Source organism: Gasterosteus aculeatus, chromosome Y (genome assembly GCF_964276395.1).
Source record: "Gasterosteus aculeatus chromosome Y, fGasAcu3.hap1.1, whole genome shotgun sequence".
Taxonomy (NCBI): domain Eukaryota; kingdom Metazoa; phylum Chordata; class Actinopteri; order Perciformes; family Gasterosteidae; genus Gasterosteus; species Gasterosteus aculeatus.
In genome coordinates this window covers 17,679,203-17,696,688 of record NC_135709.1, presented here as the reverse complement: position 1 = coordinate 17,696,688, position 17,486 = coordinate 17,679,203, and the positions used below count along the sequence as shown (strand labels likewise).

At 39.7% G+C, this 17,486-nt stretch overlaps 1 protein-coding gene and 1 long non-coding RNA gene across 2 annotated transcripts; one reads left to right on the top strand and one right to left on the bottom strand.

Annotated features, from left to right (window-relative positions):
* Window positions 1-238: 238 nt before the first annotated feature.
* LOC120812778 (uncharacterized) lies at window positions 239-3,034 on the top strand. The gene is made up of 3 exons (XR_005710728.2): window positions 239-334; window positions 940-1,342; window positions 2,361-3,034. It is a non-coding gene; the product is annotated as an uncharacterized LOC120812778 (long non-coding RNA).
* Window positions 3,035-3,725: 691 nt separating this feature from the next.
* LOC120812688 (ubiquitin-conjugating enzyme E2 H-like) lies at window positions 3,726-15,574 on the bottom strand. Its single transcript, XM_040168853.2, has 7 exons — window positions 15,164-15,574; window positions 12,406-12,482; window positions 12,167-12,241; window positions 12,044-12,083; window positions 11,780-11,832; window positions 7,453-7,581; window positions 3,726-6,510 (listed from the first exon to the last, which is right to left on the bottom strand). Exons 1-7 carry the CDS (start codon window positions 15,214-15,216, stop codon window positions 6,386-6,388), a joined length of 552 nt encoding a protein of 183 aa, XP_040024787.1. The 5' UTR covers window positions 15,217-15,574; the 3' UTR covers window positions 3,726-6,385.
* Between the last annotated feature and the right edge of the window lie 1,912 nt (window positions 15,575-17,486).

Here is a 17,486-nt window from a genome sequence, read left to right as displayed (position 1 = left end):
AGACGATATTAACGTTAAGATTTTCATAATAATTAATGAACTGGTCGGCGAAATTTGGTCTACGCGAAGACGTCATTTCAACGTATTTAATATTTCACTTAAAACGTCATAAATATGAAACTACGGACTGCGTGCTGTTAATAAGATGCGTTTAAGACATAATAATGCGGGCAGGTTCAAACATTACTTGTAAACACGTGACTCCGCTCACATCTGTAACGCGCATGCGCGAGTTCTTAGACGCCTGCAGAGCTCCGAGCGGACGAGGCGAAGTTACGGCAGCAGAGCGACATGAACGGGCTGATAGAACCACGACTACCGGCTCCACTACTCTGTAAGTACGGGAGTGTTTGGATGAAGCACACATGGAACTATAACCGGGTGTTTTACTTGTGCTGCCCACCCGATACGGGAAAGACGGCCCTTTTTGTTAAGCTAGTTAGCGTTAGCGCAGGTAGTTTGCTAGTTAGCATGCTAGCTTGGAGCATGCTAGCGTTCAGCATGATGACCTGGACCAAAAGTAAACGTCCCAGAATATTTTTCGTGTGTTTGGTGTTACTAATGCGTTAGGTTGTTGCTGTACCCATACATGTTATTGCATTTCACACTGAAGATACGTTTTTAAAGCAATGGGGGCTAAATACAGATTGCAAGGGTGAAGGGCTGAATTCAACAAGTTGTGCTCTGTAAACAAGAGGGCCAACACATTGTAAGTTACTGCTGCTTAAAGCATGATACTGTGTAATATACCTGGACATGTTACTCCAGAAATACCATAAGTTGCAGATGAATTGTTATCTTGTTGATAATGTAATAAGTAAACCATCTATAAATGAGTGTTCTAACACACCTGCTGCTGCTGTTATTATTATTATTAGTTTATTACTGTCATCATAAACCCAAATGACCAACTTTGCCGTTGTGCTTCCCTCCTCACAGGTTTCTGCGGGTGGTGGTTGCATCTGATGGAGGTTACGTCTGATGATGGTTGTCCCTGCACTGGTCCTGCCTTACCCCTGGCTTAGTAATCCACAATATTAGAATCATTTCTGTCGTAGGAATTGGTTGTACTGTACATCTTTAAATTGTTCATGCTCTACACACCTACTGCCTTGCTGTTTTCTCCTCAGGTTTCTCCCGGTTGAAGGTTTTTTACATTTTGGGGGTTTTGGGACAGGATGTTGCATGTTTACAGATTGCAAAGCTGAACAAAATAAAATGGTTTGAATTGAATAAACACGTTGACCAGATAAATCTGCAATTGAGGGCTGTTCTCTGCACTCTGACTCCCTTTACACAAAGAATCATCAAGTGAGGATGAGGGAGATGCAGCTGATTTCAGGTATACTATCCCAACTCAAGTGACTCAGACCCACATCTTGTTACAGAATCTAAAAATGAAGTTCAAATGATTCAGAAAAATGGTCGTTGAAATTACGTCTTGTGCTCACTGGGAAGCAAATGATGAGAACAGCACGTGTTTTAATCCAGGCCATTAGCATTCAGCACAAATGCTGCAAACTTCAACAACTCGCTGAGCTTCCGCGATGCTGTAGGTAGTTCTACTAGCGTTGTGATTGGAGACCAACAGCCAATCACAATGGACCTTCTTTAATTCTCCGATTGGTTGGTTTTGTGGCACAAATGTAACGCTGCTGCAAGTCGAGCGAGCGCAAAGTGAAACGTCGAGCGAGCGCAGCGTGAAGAGGTGGAGAGAGCGCAGCAACGGCTGCCTGCGCGCAGAAAACCAGTTTGTGGAGAGGGCACCTGAGTAAACTGCGCGCACGGAATATGTTTTTCTTTGCTCAAATATAGTTCTCTGTGCTCAAAACGTAAAATTACGCGCTCAGGATTGTGGCACAAATATAACGCCATACTGGAGAAGCATCTTCAGAACGGAGTATGTTCAAATTATCACACCATAATATATATATATATATATATATTATATTACACACATTGTATATTACTGTCATGCACTGAAACATTGTTTTATGTTTTTCTTTAATTTCTATTTCTTTATTTAACTTCTGAACAGCAATACAAAATGCTTTGTCAAAATTCAATTATATTACCTTGAACGAAAAGCAAAAATTTCTTTTTATAAAAGTTTAGAATAGAATATAAAGTCAATCTGATATTGACTTGCTATATACTATATAATGTTGATATACTGTTTATTACGGGACATGAGCGAAATCTGAAGTGATATTGATGTAGTATGATGCTATACATTTTTTTAAATATAATCTATACAGCAGATACATATGCGTAATTCTCTGCTGAAAACAACTATATGCGATGCTATGACAACACCATGACGATCTGTATTCGTTTTTTATTATTATTGTTCTACACAGGAAAGATGAAGAGAGATGGTACCTCGGAAATCCTTCAATATCTGGAAAGGGCAGATGAGAGGTTCCTGCAGCACAGCAAGGCAATGGATGATGCCTTGTGTCAGGACATGAGAGCGGACACACAATCCCTGCTTGGACTCATGGGGCGCATGGTGGCCGTATTGGAGGCACAAGTTAGAAAATAATTTTGGTTGCCGCTTTTCATGTAATTTTATTTTATTTTTTTACAATTGTTTTATTTTTTTTATAAGATTTCTGTTATTTTTTTGGGTAAACAATTTGCATAATGTAAATATCTGGTCCAGTTTCTTAAACACTTAACAGGCAAATTTTGCATTATGGTTTGTGTTTTTAATGCAATTTACTTTTATATAAATGTGTACATTAAACAGCCAAGTGATGTGATTAGCTGCATATACAAATCTATATTATTTCGACATGAAATATGATTAAAATCCAAATTACTTCATGATTGGTAGTTAATAAAAACTTGGTTGGTTTTAATCCCGGCCAGAAGTGTGAAAGGGTTGTTGATTGAGGATGATTGATAAATGATTCACAAAATGCAAGTTTTAGAGATTACATGGTTCATTTAATGGATGAGAATGTAATACAATTCAAAAGTTTTGATTTCAATAAACACAAACTGCAGTGTTACAAAATATTGCAACAAATATAGCTTTGGTGTATTCAAAGAATCACTCATTCCTTCTGTTAAAATGCCTCATTAATGCAGCTCTGACGTCAGCCTCTTCTGTGTTTGTCTGAGCAGTAGGCTCTATGTTTAGAGGCCTGTCTGGGTGCTCTACACTGAAATTATCACCATGTTCCTCACAAATGTTATGGAGGACACAGCAGGTCAGTGCCATCCTCTTGCTCAGCTCCAGCTTGCAGTCGTTTCTTTTTAAGAGGCACCTCCATCGTCCTTTTAATCTCCCAAAAGACATCTCCACAACCGATCGTGCACTGCTCAGCCTGTAATTGTATGTGTGCTGTTCAGGGGTCAGTCTGCCAGTGTCGCAAAAGGGCTTCATGAGCCAATTCTGCATGGGATATGCCGGATCACCAATCAGGTAATGTCCAACATCACAGCCAGAGATAGTCACTTTGTTTTGCCCTAGTAATTCCCCGTCACTTAAGGACAGACTTCTGGTGAGACAGGCGGTGTGACTGCCATTTAGTGGACAGAAACGAGACACGTAATGTCAAACTCGACCACGTAGACTTTCATCCTGCTGGTGAGAAGCTCAAAGGCCTTTGAATCAAACAAAAGTATTTATTTGAAAGCTTAAGGATAAATATTTGTTTCTTATATCAACCCCTGAACTCGGACATACACAAGCAAAATTCTCAAAATAGGTTATATATTTTGTAGATGTTTATTTTTTTTAGTTACAAGAAAAGCACATTTATTAATTTTTTTGCTTTTCAAAGAAATCAGGGTTATTTACACTTGTTTCCTGGAGATAGGGCCTAAAAGACAAAAATAAAAACATTCAAACACATCAGAGCCATCAAATATATGCGTCTCATTAATAACAAAAAAAAGAAGCTAAATACACTGATTAGCCAGGCTGGACAGTGGTTTGTTTTTTTGATGAAAATGACAATTGCTTGTGGGATCATGTCGTCCCGAGACCTACACCGAGGTTGTTGAGGCTCGTTGGAGCCACGTTAACTGGGCTGTTAAAGTCGGCCGGGAAAAAAGATTGGGAGATGCTCGTTTAACCAACCTATGCTACATCCCAAATTAAGGTGAACCCTCTTGCAAGACACCATGGAAGAGACCCTGATATAATTTGAAAAATATATTAAGGGCTTATCAATCAATTACAATCCATTTCTTTCCAGTAGAAATAGTACATTTTCCTGGTGATAAAATACAATTCTGATTTGGTTCCCTTCCAGAAATAAATCAAATGGATCTGTAATGCAATGAATGCACGTTACAAACATGTATCAAGCTTCAAGGCTGCTTTAAAACACATACCACTGTACCATCATGAAATTTAACAGGGTAAACCAGGACTGAGGCCTTTAAACTGTCCACCGAAGAAATCTGTTACTCCATTTAAGTTTGAACTACTGTAATAAATCATCCCAGGCTAAATAATGACAATAATAACCCTGTACTGCTGTGATGTTGCTACTCTTCCTCTTCCTCTTCTCCTTTTACAAATTATTATTATTGTCTCTTTTGGAAGGTTATTCTTTTGTTTCAGTTTTAGTTTATTTAACTTAATAATTTAATATTTCTATCTTATTATATTGTATATAATGTGTATCTTTTTATTCTATTTTCTTCCCTGTACATGCTGCTGTGATACCAAAATTTCCCTCTTGAGGGATCAATAAAGTATCAATCTATCTATCTATCTATCTATCTATCTATCTATCTATCTATCTATCTATCTATCTATCTATCTATCTATCTATCTATCTATCTAAGACTCCAAATAGGGTTTGACACAGAAAGGAACTTTCTATCTTCTCACTTAAACGTAAAACTGTCTATCCCGATCCCAGATTTTTGGGGGATAAATGAAACTAAGCCTGTGGATCCATAAGATTTTGGTCCCACTATTTTGGAAAACAGGCCATCAACAGCAAGAAAATACATAAATGAGAATGTTGAATGGCTGAAACAAAGAGAACTTCTGACTCGACAGCGTAAATCGTCTTTGATGCATTTGCATAAGAAGGGGGTGCAGGTGGAGCAGGGGTGCAACATGTCGTCTTAAAGAGTCCTCCAACAGACAAAGATGTATTAATCCTCCTCATCTTTACAGGACAATTAGTGAGGAAACTACTGTGTTATATAAGTATCAAACAATACGTAATGATAGGATTCACCACCCGCAACCCCCCCACCCCTGCCCCCCCCCCAAAAAACCCCACAACTAACTATTCCTGCGCAAGTCAAACACCTATTATAGTTCAACACAAGCAATAGGCAAAGTTAATAAGTTCAATTATTCAACAAGAACCTGGATAATCTCCACCCAACCTACCCGGCTTGCAGAGGCCCTGCACGCAGGCGTCCTCCCCCTTTTCTACAGCTCCACAAAGCGCTACACAACTTTACTTCAGTGCCATGCCGTAATATACAGAGATATTCAGAGAATGACAAACACTTTCCTAAAACGGAGAGGAGGCGGAGATGTGTGTTTGACGAACGAGGCGTCAGGTGTGTGAGCCTCGTCTTGGGGTTTCTGCTCAGGAGTCAATACAACACAGATTTTCAATTCACAACACGAGTCTCCCTGCATTACATTCATGCACAGGCACAGGCACCCACGCACACTTACACGCCTAGTCCCACGCATGCTGTGGTTCTGTCATGGTTCGATGCGTTGCTCTCGTGTGGTGCGTCAGCAGGTCTGCGGTCCTGTCCCGGAGGCCGTCTGCAGCCACGGCAGTCTGTACACGGGGAACGAGCTGCGGCGCCACAGCCTCCCGCTCATTCGACGCGAGTATCGTGATGGCAACTCCTCGGGAGACGGGGTGTAAAAAAATTCTGAAGATGTACGGTAACGCTTCAACACAAATGGGAATCCGCGCTCTTTTGAACTTGAGACTGCTGAGAAATGGAGCGGCCGTCATCCTGCCGTCTTCTTTCAGGGAGATGCCCGATGAGCCAGTAAAAGTGTCGAATAAATACAAGAAGAAAGCTAAAACTTGAGTATTTTATGTCAGTCCTCCTTCGTCCTGCATTGGTCTCACTGCTCATTTTGGACATGCATTGTCAAAAGCCTTAATTGAAGCCACCAAAGATTGTGGAAATGAATGACGCACTCCTTTCTGATCGAAACACGCTATGGGGGCAAAGAGGAGGGCGATGGGCAAGTGGTCTTGGATGCCTAAGTAAGTAATATTCTGCAATATCGTACTGCAAATCCTTGTATAGCAATAAAAATCCTTGTGTTGCTGTAAAAAAGTGTCTTGTTTAAATATGAATATAGAGTTTCTGCTCTTTAGGAAAGGACTGTCGTTGTGAGCCGAAAGGAACAGGATCGCCCCCTTCACTACAACTCCATGTCCTGAGCCTCGTCCTCCGAAAAGTCTGACATGGAGCTCTCGGAAGAGGAGTCGCCCCCCCTCTCCTCCTGTTCCTTTAGAGCCTCCTCTGTGGCGTACTTCTGGATGTACTCTGAAAAACACACACATGGGAGACATGGCTGAGCAACGCTCTGGAACCGCTGTCATTGAAATACTTCAGGATGAAATCTATTGCGTTCAACTTTTATGTGTGTATAAAAAATGTAATCTGAAAATCAGGCTATAAAGTTGTCGCAGTTTCCACATCATTTTGCAACATTTGAGGTGTTATTGACGCGTTCTAATAACTTCATCCCTTTGTGCCTCTCCTCTGACAGTTAAACCGCAAAGGGAAGAAAAGGCACCGGCCATTGTTTATCTCAATAGCAAACTCCTTATATTGGCTTCACTGTAGTGAATGGAAACGCACAATAAATTTCCATTTTATTTTGCAGATTTTAGACTGCGGTCAAAAACAAGTCTCCTAATAATAATGTTTTCTGTTGAAATATGAACTGTATTAGCCCGAGATGGCTTATGATTTAAGTTTAAACTTCGCAAATGTGAATTGAATCTCTGTAACTTAAGTAGTTCTTTGGAAATCCCAAATTGCATTTTGGAAATGTGAAAATCCATAAATATTGAGAAAAACAGGGATACCCTCCACCAGGGGTGCCCAATAGGTCGAATGCAATCTCAAAGGCAGTACCTCTCAATCGCTTGCCATCGATAAAAAAAATGACGTTGTGATGTCATGCACGGTCTACCGCGGGAGATGACCGAAACTAACGCTAATTAGCCATCCTTGCTTACTAACGGACGCATTTAATTTCATTCCAATGCCACCCAGGATGACTCCAGTAAGGTAATGACCAAGAATGTGCGCGATGCTTGTGACGCGTTTCCTCCTTCTGACAGATGAGAGGCTCGTTGTTTTCTTCATATCGACTCGTTATGCGCTGTGTGGGCACCCCTGTTCTACACTGAGCCTACTCATTTTTTTATTATCTTAATCGCCTCTGCCAATTTTCAGTGTTAGACTCTTGTGCGCTACCTTGGATCTTTTGCTTATAATCCTCGGGTCGGTGCAGGTACATGGCAGCTGCGTCCCCATTCAGAGGATCGATGGGGTTTGGGTAGGCGAGCAGCTGAGGGAGGAACGACTCAAAGATGTTGGTGAGGTCTGATGGATACGGAGAGAAAGATGAGGTCAGCGCAGAGAACCACAAAGCTACAGAGAAACATCAGCAAGCTGGATGAGAAGTTATCACTGCGACAGATCTTGTGTGCAGTTACAACACGGTCCACTAGAGATCGCTCTTGCAATGACATGTTTAAATTTAAACAGGAGTCCTGTATTCTGGTCAGCACTCATTCATCTTCTGTGACATGGCCGCACGGTGCAGATTCTCGTCTCCTTCGGCTGCTCTCCAGCCACGCCGTCTGCCAAGGGCTCCTTTTAGAATAACTTATTTCCCCGTTAAGATGGTTCAGCTACTGTAGAGAAAAGGGCGCCGTCTCTCGCTCTTTAATCTCATGAAGTGCTCGGCGAGAACGACAGCTTTGTTTCTCCCACGCGCACTGAAACAAGCTCCATATCTCACGAGATTGAGCGCCGCTCAGCATCTCACCGTCGTAGACGAGCTTTGGCATGTTTCACAAAGCGTCTTGAGCACCGTGTACAACCAGTATGGATCAACCGATTAACCAATTGATCCATATATAAGGTGCTCCGGATTATAAATCGTACTGTCGTTTGAGAATATCAAAGGCTTTTAAGTGCGCCTTGGAGTGCGGAAAATGATAATAATAATTAATAATAATTAATTAATAATTTCAAACTCTTCAAAATTGAAAATTAAAAACATTTTATTTATTTATTGTAAATGACCTCTTGCGGCCCACCTGCATTACCTTCGCGGCCCACACTTTGGGAATCGCTGCTGTAAAAAAAAACTGGTTAACATTCAGCACAAAAGAGGCATTTTGAGTGAAGGGCGCTCGGGTTCTGACAGCGCTCCCCAACGCCACACACACTCTAGTTTAATAATTGTTACAAGTAAAAAATACATGATACATTTTTGTAGCATTTTATGTTTGTGTGTCCAATTAAAATAGTGTCAGCTCTGGTTTTAGATAAGTACTGAATTTTAATTATTATTTTTTACTGATAGTCATCAATTAATATAATTTTTGGACATTGAATATAATGTCATTACGGGTTTTTTAAAACGCCGCGACAAAATGATAACTGTTGCTAATTTAGATGAAGGCTAGTGACTATATTGACTTTCATAGGCGTCAGCCGTTCAAACAGTCATCATGATTATTGTTGGAATGCATTAAGCATTCCAAGTATTGTTCTTCTATTCTTTATTGTTGGAATGCATTAAGCATTCCAAGTATTGTTCTTCGAATCTTTATTGTTGGAATGCATTAAGCATTCCAAGTATTGTTATTCGAATCTTTATTCAACTTATTGTTGGAATGCATTAAGCATTCCAAGTATTGTTCTTCTATTCTTTATTGTTGGAATGCATTAAGCATTCCAAGTATTGTTCTTCTATTCTTTATTGTTGGAATGCATTAAGCATTCCAAGTATTGTTCTTCGAATCTTTATTGTTGGAATGCATTAAGCATTCCAAGTATTGTTCTTCTATTCTTTATTTCAACTTATTCTATTTCTTCCGTGGCACCTTTCAACTCCTTCACACTTTCAGCTATAAAACCGTTCAAATATTAAAATGTTCAGCTTCTTTCTGGCTTTAGGGCTATGGCGTTTCAGCTTTCTACCTCTTAAACTTGAATTTATATAAATCAATAATGATTAATATTTTAACATGGTTTTCAAATGGAGTTTGTTTTCAAATCCTCTTAAACTTTCAGATCTTTCAGCTACAGACACCATTTAAACTTTCAAATGTTGACACAAGTCTCAACTATTTTATGAAAAAAACTGCTTGTTGATATCTATTCTACTTTTTTCATAATCACTGATTATGTTTCACTAGTTCTTCGCTCCGTTTCTGACTTTTACATGAGTGTGTATTGCGTCTGCTAGAGTGAGACCCGGAGATCTTAAGAGTGTGAGGCAGCGTCAGAATCTGGTTAAAAAAATATGGAACTTCTGTCCTTGCAGCCAAAGTATACCCTCTAGAGGCTTCATTTCTTCAGATTAATGAGGGCATGGTTGTGCTGATTGGATTAATGTGTTCATAGAATCCCAGAGTTCTTTAGTTTTGGCCTACGGAGACCAACAGTCACACAACCTCTGCTAAAAGCCCCATAGGCTCCAATACAAATCTGCCAACATATTTATCAAAGAATCCAGAAGGTACACGTTTTGTAAACTTCGACAGGAGCCGTATTTTTTACCGGACAGACATAAATAACACCTCCCTGCGTTCGGTAGAGTCTTGGGTCTCGCACAAACAGCGTATTTTTTTTAGATAACTATTATAGTTTTGTGCTGGTTGTCATTTGTTTGAGGTGTGGATTCTGTGTAACTCGCTGTCCTGTGTCTGCCCTTTGCAGCAGCTCGTTAATGAGCCCAGGTGCGTCATTGCCGTGGTTACTCGCACACACACGCTGCAGGATCTCTGTCTGCGACTCACAGCTGCTCCTATGACCTGATTAGTGGAGTCACATGACGCAGCTATGCTTTCTGTCAACAGACCAATATGATAAAGACACCCCCCCCCTCCACCCTGACCTCTTCTTACTGTTAATCACTCAGTCAGTCTGTCTGTCTGTCTATTTCTTCTCCTCTCTCTGTCCCTCTATCTCTTTCTCACCACCCCTCCCTTCTTCACCCTCTCACCCTCCCTCTCTCTATCTACACCCCCACACCCCACCAATCCAATAATGTCAAAATAAAAGCCCCATGGAGGGAATTCTTACAGTAATGTTTGTGATGAGGCCTATTAATTAAAAACGTCTTAGTTTGAATAACAAACATTCTGTCTCCCAACCCCCCCTCACCCAATTGCATCATTACAAAATAAAAGCCTCAATGATTATCTGTACCTTAACCATGAAGCGGTTTCGTTGAAATACGTATTGCTCTTTCAAATACTACTACAACCACTATGAATATTACTGGTACTTCTAGTACTACAACTGATACTTCTACTACCATACTACTAGTATTTCTACTGCTATTAATACTACAACTACTACTAATGTTATTACAAATACTACTATGGCTAATAGTATCAGTATTCCAGCTGTTTCTACTGCTATTGATACTAAACCGACTTCTACTGCTAGTACTACTAATACCACAATTACTATATAACTATAACTAATACTACTACTAATATTACTACAAACAATTTTAAACCTCTCTTTATTCATCTCAGCTTTTGTTATTTCTGTACTTTTTAAAATTCATTTAAGCTCCTGCAACTTCTGTTTTGTTTTGCAGTATTTCACATTTATTTCAGCTGTTTTCATTTCTGTTTTTCAGCAAATCTATTGAAATTCCTTTCAGCTTCTCCCATTTCTGTATTTTCAGCAATTTCAAATAAATTTCAGCTTTTCTAATATCTGTAATTTCAGCAAATGTATTTAAATTCCCTTCAACTTTCTGTATTTTCAGCTATTTTAAAAAAGTCAGTTCAGCTTCCAGCTTTTTGCATTCCAACGCATTTTCAGCAGGAAATGCATTTTCTAGTTCAACTTATTATTCTTCTATTTCTTCCATGCCACCTTTCAACTCCTTCACACTTTCAGCTATTAAAATCCTTCAAATATTAAAATATTCAGCTTCTTTCCGGCTTCCGGGCTGTATCTTTTCAGCTTTCTACCTCTTATGCTTGAATTTATATAAATCAATAATCATTAATATTTTAACATGGTTTTCATTAAATATTCATTTCAGCTTTTAGCTTTTTGCATTCCAACGCATTTTCAGCAGGAAATGCATTTTCTAGTCTTTAATTATTATCTTTGCTAACCCCTCATTACACCGTTGTCACCCCTCACAGCCACTTCAAAACACATTATAAAATGAATGCCATTTGTTTAAATATTGACATAACTAACAATATGACTCATAGCTTGATTAAGTTGAGACCTAAGACTCAAATGTAAAACCGGGAGAACTGAACACAAGATCAGAAGTTCACTTGAAGTGTTTTCCTCACTGTCTGTTCAGAGGCCTCTCAGCCTCAGGACCTTTGCTCTGCACATGGCCTCAATACCAGCAGCAGTTATCACTAAGGTGTAAGCTGATTAAACTGGGATGCTCTGTCCAAACCTGCACTGTCGAGGCTGCTTGTTTTGTGTGTTTCTTTATCGCCTCTTACTGTCAGTTCAACCGAGTGGCCGGGGGAAACCGACACTCAGTCACAATGAGAGTTGAGAAGGTGTGACCTACCGTAAAGAGCTGTCCACGTCTGGTTGATGACATCTAAACACACGGTGCCTGACCTGAAAACGACAAAACAATGTAAATAAAGCAAATTAAAAAAAACAACATGACTATGATTCATTTCATATATGCCGAACAAGAGGATATGCTTCAGGAAACAATATTTGTATGTTTGTAAGTATGACATTCTTGGCATGTGGCTCTCAGGTTGCTAGCTGGTTGATAAGTGTATAAAGCTATGCTTCAATCACTACAGTAGGACCTACTTACGCTTCATCGATGTTGGGATGAAAGATTTTATTCATGAATCCTGCGAACAAAGAAAAAGTAGATTTAATGGTTGTAAATAAATATTCACGACTTCACCACAACACTTGATAGAATATTTCATACCTATTGAGGGGGATTTGAAGGGATATTTATCCGGTAGGTCAACCCGGACCTTCCAGACACCTCCTTCGTACGATGCTGGACAAACGCATGAATATACACACTCACGTTAAACACATTGACAAAGTATCACAGGGTCCCACATGACAGTTCAACAGATGTTAAAATTAACACGGACTCAATGCTGATCGAGTACACCAGTAAGATGTCAATGAGGAATAATCAATGAAACTTTTACTTACTTTCAGGAGGTCCGTGAAACTTCACAACAAATTCATTGAGTCCACTGAGGATGGTGACCTCATGCTTACTCTCAATGCTGACGTTTGGTTAAAGAAAAGGCTCAATGAAAACACAACAGGAGAGGCAGAGAGTTCAAACACAAAAATGTAACAAACAGGCTGCTGGATTTACATTTTAGGGTCAAACGCAACATTTCTCCCAATCTCTCTCTCTCTCTTAACTAGTCCGGGCTGAAGTCAAACGGAGGATCAATAGCATGAGAGAGGGCAATGACATCAATAAAGCTGTGTTGGAAAACCTTCAGGCCTTCAACCACCTTTAATGTAAGGAGGAACGGATGGGAGTGTTCGTATGTTTTGCTGGTAACTACAGCTGGAGGAGATGGGAGGTGACAATATCACAGCGTGTGGGGACAGAGACAGACGTGAGAATGAGACATAAAGGTTGGTCGCATTCGGTCTGTGTGAGAAAAAACAACTAGAACGCAAAAGGCACTAGTGAAGTGTGAATCATCCTGTAATAAATCATTGTGTCACCTCTATCTCCACAATCTAACCGAGAAAACAGATATATGCTAATTTAGCCAAACCGCTGGAGCCCAAATAACATTTCTAAACAGCTTATCGGGAGGCAAAATATCTACAAACCGAAGAGACGGTTTCAAAAGCTGTCACTCCCTATGTCTAGATTAGGCTTTCTTTGTATTTTCCCTTATTTGCATCTTTTTATAGACATGACTGTCCACGATCATGCCAGCTGTTCTCTGTATCTTGGTGTTATTATCACCATGGGACCATGCCTTCATATTCTTTTAAGTTCATAACCCAACTAATAAACAAGTTTACCTGTGTATAAAACTACCTGCATTCAGAGAATCAGACATGCATTGAGAGGGTTAACGACATGGTTATTATACTGAGCTATAGATGTTAATGTTAAAATAGATAATGATATTTAAATGTTACGAATAGAATAAAGAGATAAATTATCAGTCAACAGTGATTCAATTTGATCCATTCCTCTAAATTAAATGTTTTGCAGTATTCCTTGATATTTTCTATTCATAAACTGTGTCTGAGTGATTGAGTCAAAGACCAAATAAGTTTTAATGTAAAACTCAAACTTCTTAAAAAATAACTATTTCAAACTTTTTATTCCCTTATAACATTTGAGGTTAAAGGTAATAAACTGTTACCCACCCAATCATCAAAGCTATTTGTGCCATTTGTAGCGACAATGGATTATTAAGTAAGATTTAAACAGCTTGATTATTGAATTATTTAGTTCACCTACCAGAATTTCTAAGAGGCCAGGATGATATCTTCGAATAGCTGGTTTTGCTGGCCAAGAGTCCAAAAGCTAAAGATATTTAGTTCATAGGAAAGAATTAAGCCTAGAAAAAAAGTACATTTTTTATGTAACAACGCATAACAACATGTTGTTGCATAAGTACACTATATAGCACCGCCCTGCCATGAACTGGATTTTCCAAGCCTCAGCCCTGCACAGGGCCCGTACAGCGTGCTTGTTTTTCCTCGATCAGCTGTGTGTTAAGCCCCGCCCTCTACCATGTTCCGGATGGTAACAGGCGGACCAATGAGAGCGCAGCATCTAGCTGCAGGACAAAAACAAAACAATTCAACTCACGCTGCCAGAAATCCCTTCACGCAAACTTTAAGCAAAAACGACAAAGAGATATAATACAAAAAGTAATTTTAACAAAACACACTGTGGTATAACGGTTTTGAGAAAAATGTTAATATATATATAAATTCGCACATTTCCTTCCCCTTTTGGCATCGTTGAAACGTAATCTAAATATAAATAAGCTGTATATTCTTTCCTCTAGAACGTGTGACGTGACATGTGAACCGTAAAGTATCCAACACGTCAACTGACGTTGGTTAGGTTGTTTATCTGCTATCAGCAAGATTTGTTCCTATTGGGGTTGCATCAGAAAGTACACCAAAAGTTTAAACATGGTCACTGTGTTCACGAACTATAATGAACGGTAATGTGATTAGTTAACATTATCTGTTGACTTTGTCAAAGATCGTCTCTGCTCGTTACGTCGGCGCTGTTGGTTTTCTCTAGGCGATAGCGGGCTAACAGCTAGCGATATTTACCTTAACGTCACTAAAATCACGGCAAAATAAACGTGTCTTTCCATATGCATACATTTCCAAAATGTAAAGTAGTTTTAGCGTGTCGTTCGTATCGCGTTGTCAGTCCGACTGCACCACAAATTGTTGGCTGACACGCTAAGTTATCGCTTCACAGCTAAGGCTAACGGCGTCGAATGCTAACACGGCGTTTTTCAGCCCACGTTGTATTGCGACATTTTTTCCGTGGCGAATTCTCGATTGATACAAACAAAAAACAGCGTCGCTACTTTGTTAGCAAGCTAACGTTAGCCAACAGGCGAATGAGTTCACGCACACACACACACAAAAACAACAGCGAGTGCAATTTAGCTTCCTGGCTACTGCGCTAACTTAACAGCGAGCTAGCTAACGTCTAACCAACGGCAGGCTCGACCGTTAAGACAGTTACACATTAATACCGCCGAGGTGATTAACGCTAACATTAATACACACTTGGAACCACGTATCAATAACACCGCGACAACTAGTCACCGCCTCACAGCAGCCATCGGGAACATACGCGACATTTCACCAACGGTTATTTAAAACAATCCCGTTTCATTGGTCTTTTTTTTTCTTTCGGCTCGTTGTTTATGTTCAGAAAAAAGGATACAGTTTCACCACGTCGGTATCCATTCGCCTCTTGCCCGGACTTGGAGACGACATCTTCGTATTCCTTTCCGGATGATCTAAAAATACTGCGACGATAAGGCCGCCTCAACCTTTCAGCTAGAAAATACCTACAGGCCCTCGGGACTGTATCAACAACCTTCCCACAGTGTCCCCAAACAAGACCCCAGCTGCAACATCGCCCACTTGATCTCCTGACCAGCTCTACCTAGTTGTGTCCTGTCCTGAAGACTCTCTCTCTCTCTCTCTCGCTCCCTCTCCCTCTCTCTCCCTCTCTCTCTCTGTCTGTCTCTCTCTCTCTCTCTCCGTCCCTCTCTCTCTGTCTCCGTCTCTCTCTCTCTCTCTCTCTCTAGTTCTGTATCTAGTTATTTCTCTCTGTTTCTCTCTAGTTCTCTCTCAGAGGCCAGACTGAGGAGAGGAGGGGCTCAGCTATAGAAATACACTCCACAGAGCTGCACGACTGCACTGTGGGCATTTTATTTATGACGGCGAATACAACTGCGTTGATCCTTCTCGAGAAGATGCGAGTTTAACTATAGTATCGTTTCCGATTTGGTTTTGTAAATGAGGCTGGTCAAATAGTACGCAAAGATACTATGTCGAAAATAAATGCGTGCCTTTCTATCATGCCAACGTCTATGAGGAAATTAACTTATTGAGGCCAAAGTTGTGTTTCTTTGCAGCCACTGAATCCAAGAATGATAGAAAGTTTAATATGAATATTTGATGAGTATTTAAGCTTTTTATCACACACTTTAAATTGGTAAGCATCCGTTAATTGGACATGCATAACATGCCCAGTAGGTTATATTCTACAAGGTCACCTGATAATACCAGTAGTCTAATATAACATAAGCTTATTGCAATGCATCCTGTGGTCATCAAGTTAATAATGTCCAGTTTTTTATGGTTTGTACTTTATGGTTAGCTTGGGGCAAGATAGTTTATGCTGCGGTTCGATATTGCTTTACTGTGAACAGCATTTCTAACATTTAGTCTTGCCTCATTGTTATTTGCAATTGAATGTGTTCCCCACATCTGGTACATCGATAAAACCAACAAGACCCTGTTCCACTTGACCCTTAAATCAAACTCAGCTAAATATTTATTCCCCTTTAACCATCTTTAACCAAATCTCCACATCCTATGAAAAGAGAAATAGATACCAATCTAAAGTTAGTAAATTACTTAAGGACAAGAAAAAAAAGTGGAATTGAAGTCAAATCAAGAAATGCTCCCACATTTGTAAGCTACAGGCAAATGTTGCTATATTTAATGTTTTTTATTGTATACTGTTCATTCACATTGTTATGGTATTCTGCTCTATATGGAACTGTATTAACCATATCTTGAGGAGTAGTAAATATTAACCCAGTAGTAAGTCTTAACAAAGTACCTTGAAAAATGTCGGGTGGTCATGTGATGACCTCCTGAGGTCAGGAGACCCCGCTTCTCATACGATGACAACAGCTAGTAACACCATTTTTTGCTTTGCTAATGCTGACAACTGTGTTTCTGTGGAGCCAAGAAGAAAGCCCAAAAAGTGTCTTACAACAGCTTCTCTCTTTCTAAGTCACTCTCGCTACTCTTTGTCAAATGTCACTAATTGAGTAGTTATTTACATGAGTGTGTAGATGTCTGTGTTGGCGTATTAAGGGCATGGTGGATTTTAAATGGTTTTAAAGGTTTAAACCATTGCTCGCCCCCCATTAAATTGCATAGACATGACAAAGGTCTCAATTAATGACCCTTTCTTAAGTTCAAGTCCGATCCATGATTCCATGCCAGAAGTTGTTTATTGGCCTTCCATGTTTCCAGGAAAATATAAAATAATATTTTTAAGGGCTAGTTTACATGGCAGAACCGAATGGCATTATTCTGATTTGCTTATTAATTTTAATCTCTTTGTGCATTAAAAAACGGATGTTGTGTTTGTACCTCAGTGCATCAGTCAGATTACTTTGGATGAGATGGTTTCAAGTGACGACCTCTATGAATCTGTGAGTAGATCACTATAATAAACCAAGAAGTCAAATCATCTCCTGTTTAATCTTATCAACACAGCTGCCACTCAATGTTGAGAATCTGTTGATCCCCATCACATCTCATAGACTGGATCCTCTCTCTACTTCCCAGTTTATTGAATAATTATTTGAAGAGGGAATGTTACTTTAAGAAATGATGCTGACACTCTTCCTGCTGAAGGCCACAGGGTAATCGTTAGTGAATACAGTGATGTTTAAACATTTTGTGTGCTTTCTAATGCTACCCCAATAATAAAACATCTTGCTCATTGCAGATAAACA

Bases quoted from the DNA above. Each gene is read 5' to 3' on its own strand.
- LOC120812688 (XM_040168853.2), bottom strand. From the start codon at position 15,216: ATGTCGTCTCCAAGTCCGGGCAAGAGGCGAATGGATACCGACGTGGTG. The intron at 12,242-12,405 runs GTAAGTAAAAGT...GCGTTTGTCCAG, and splicing joins GTTTCACGGACCTCCTGAAA to CATCGTACGAAGGAGGTGTC. The intron at 11,833-12,043 runs GTAAGTAGGTCC...TGTCGTTTTCAG, and splicing joins CATCCCAACATCGATGAAGC to GTCAGGCACCGTGTGTTTAG.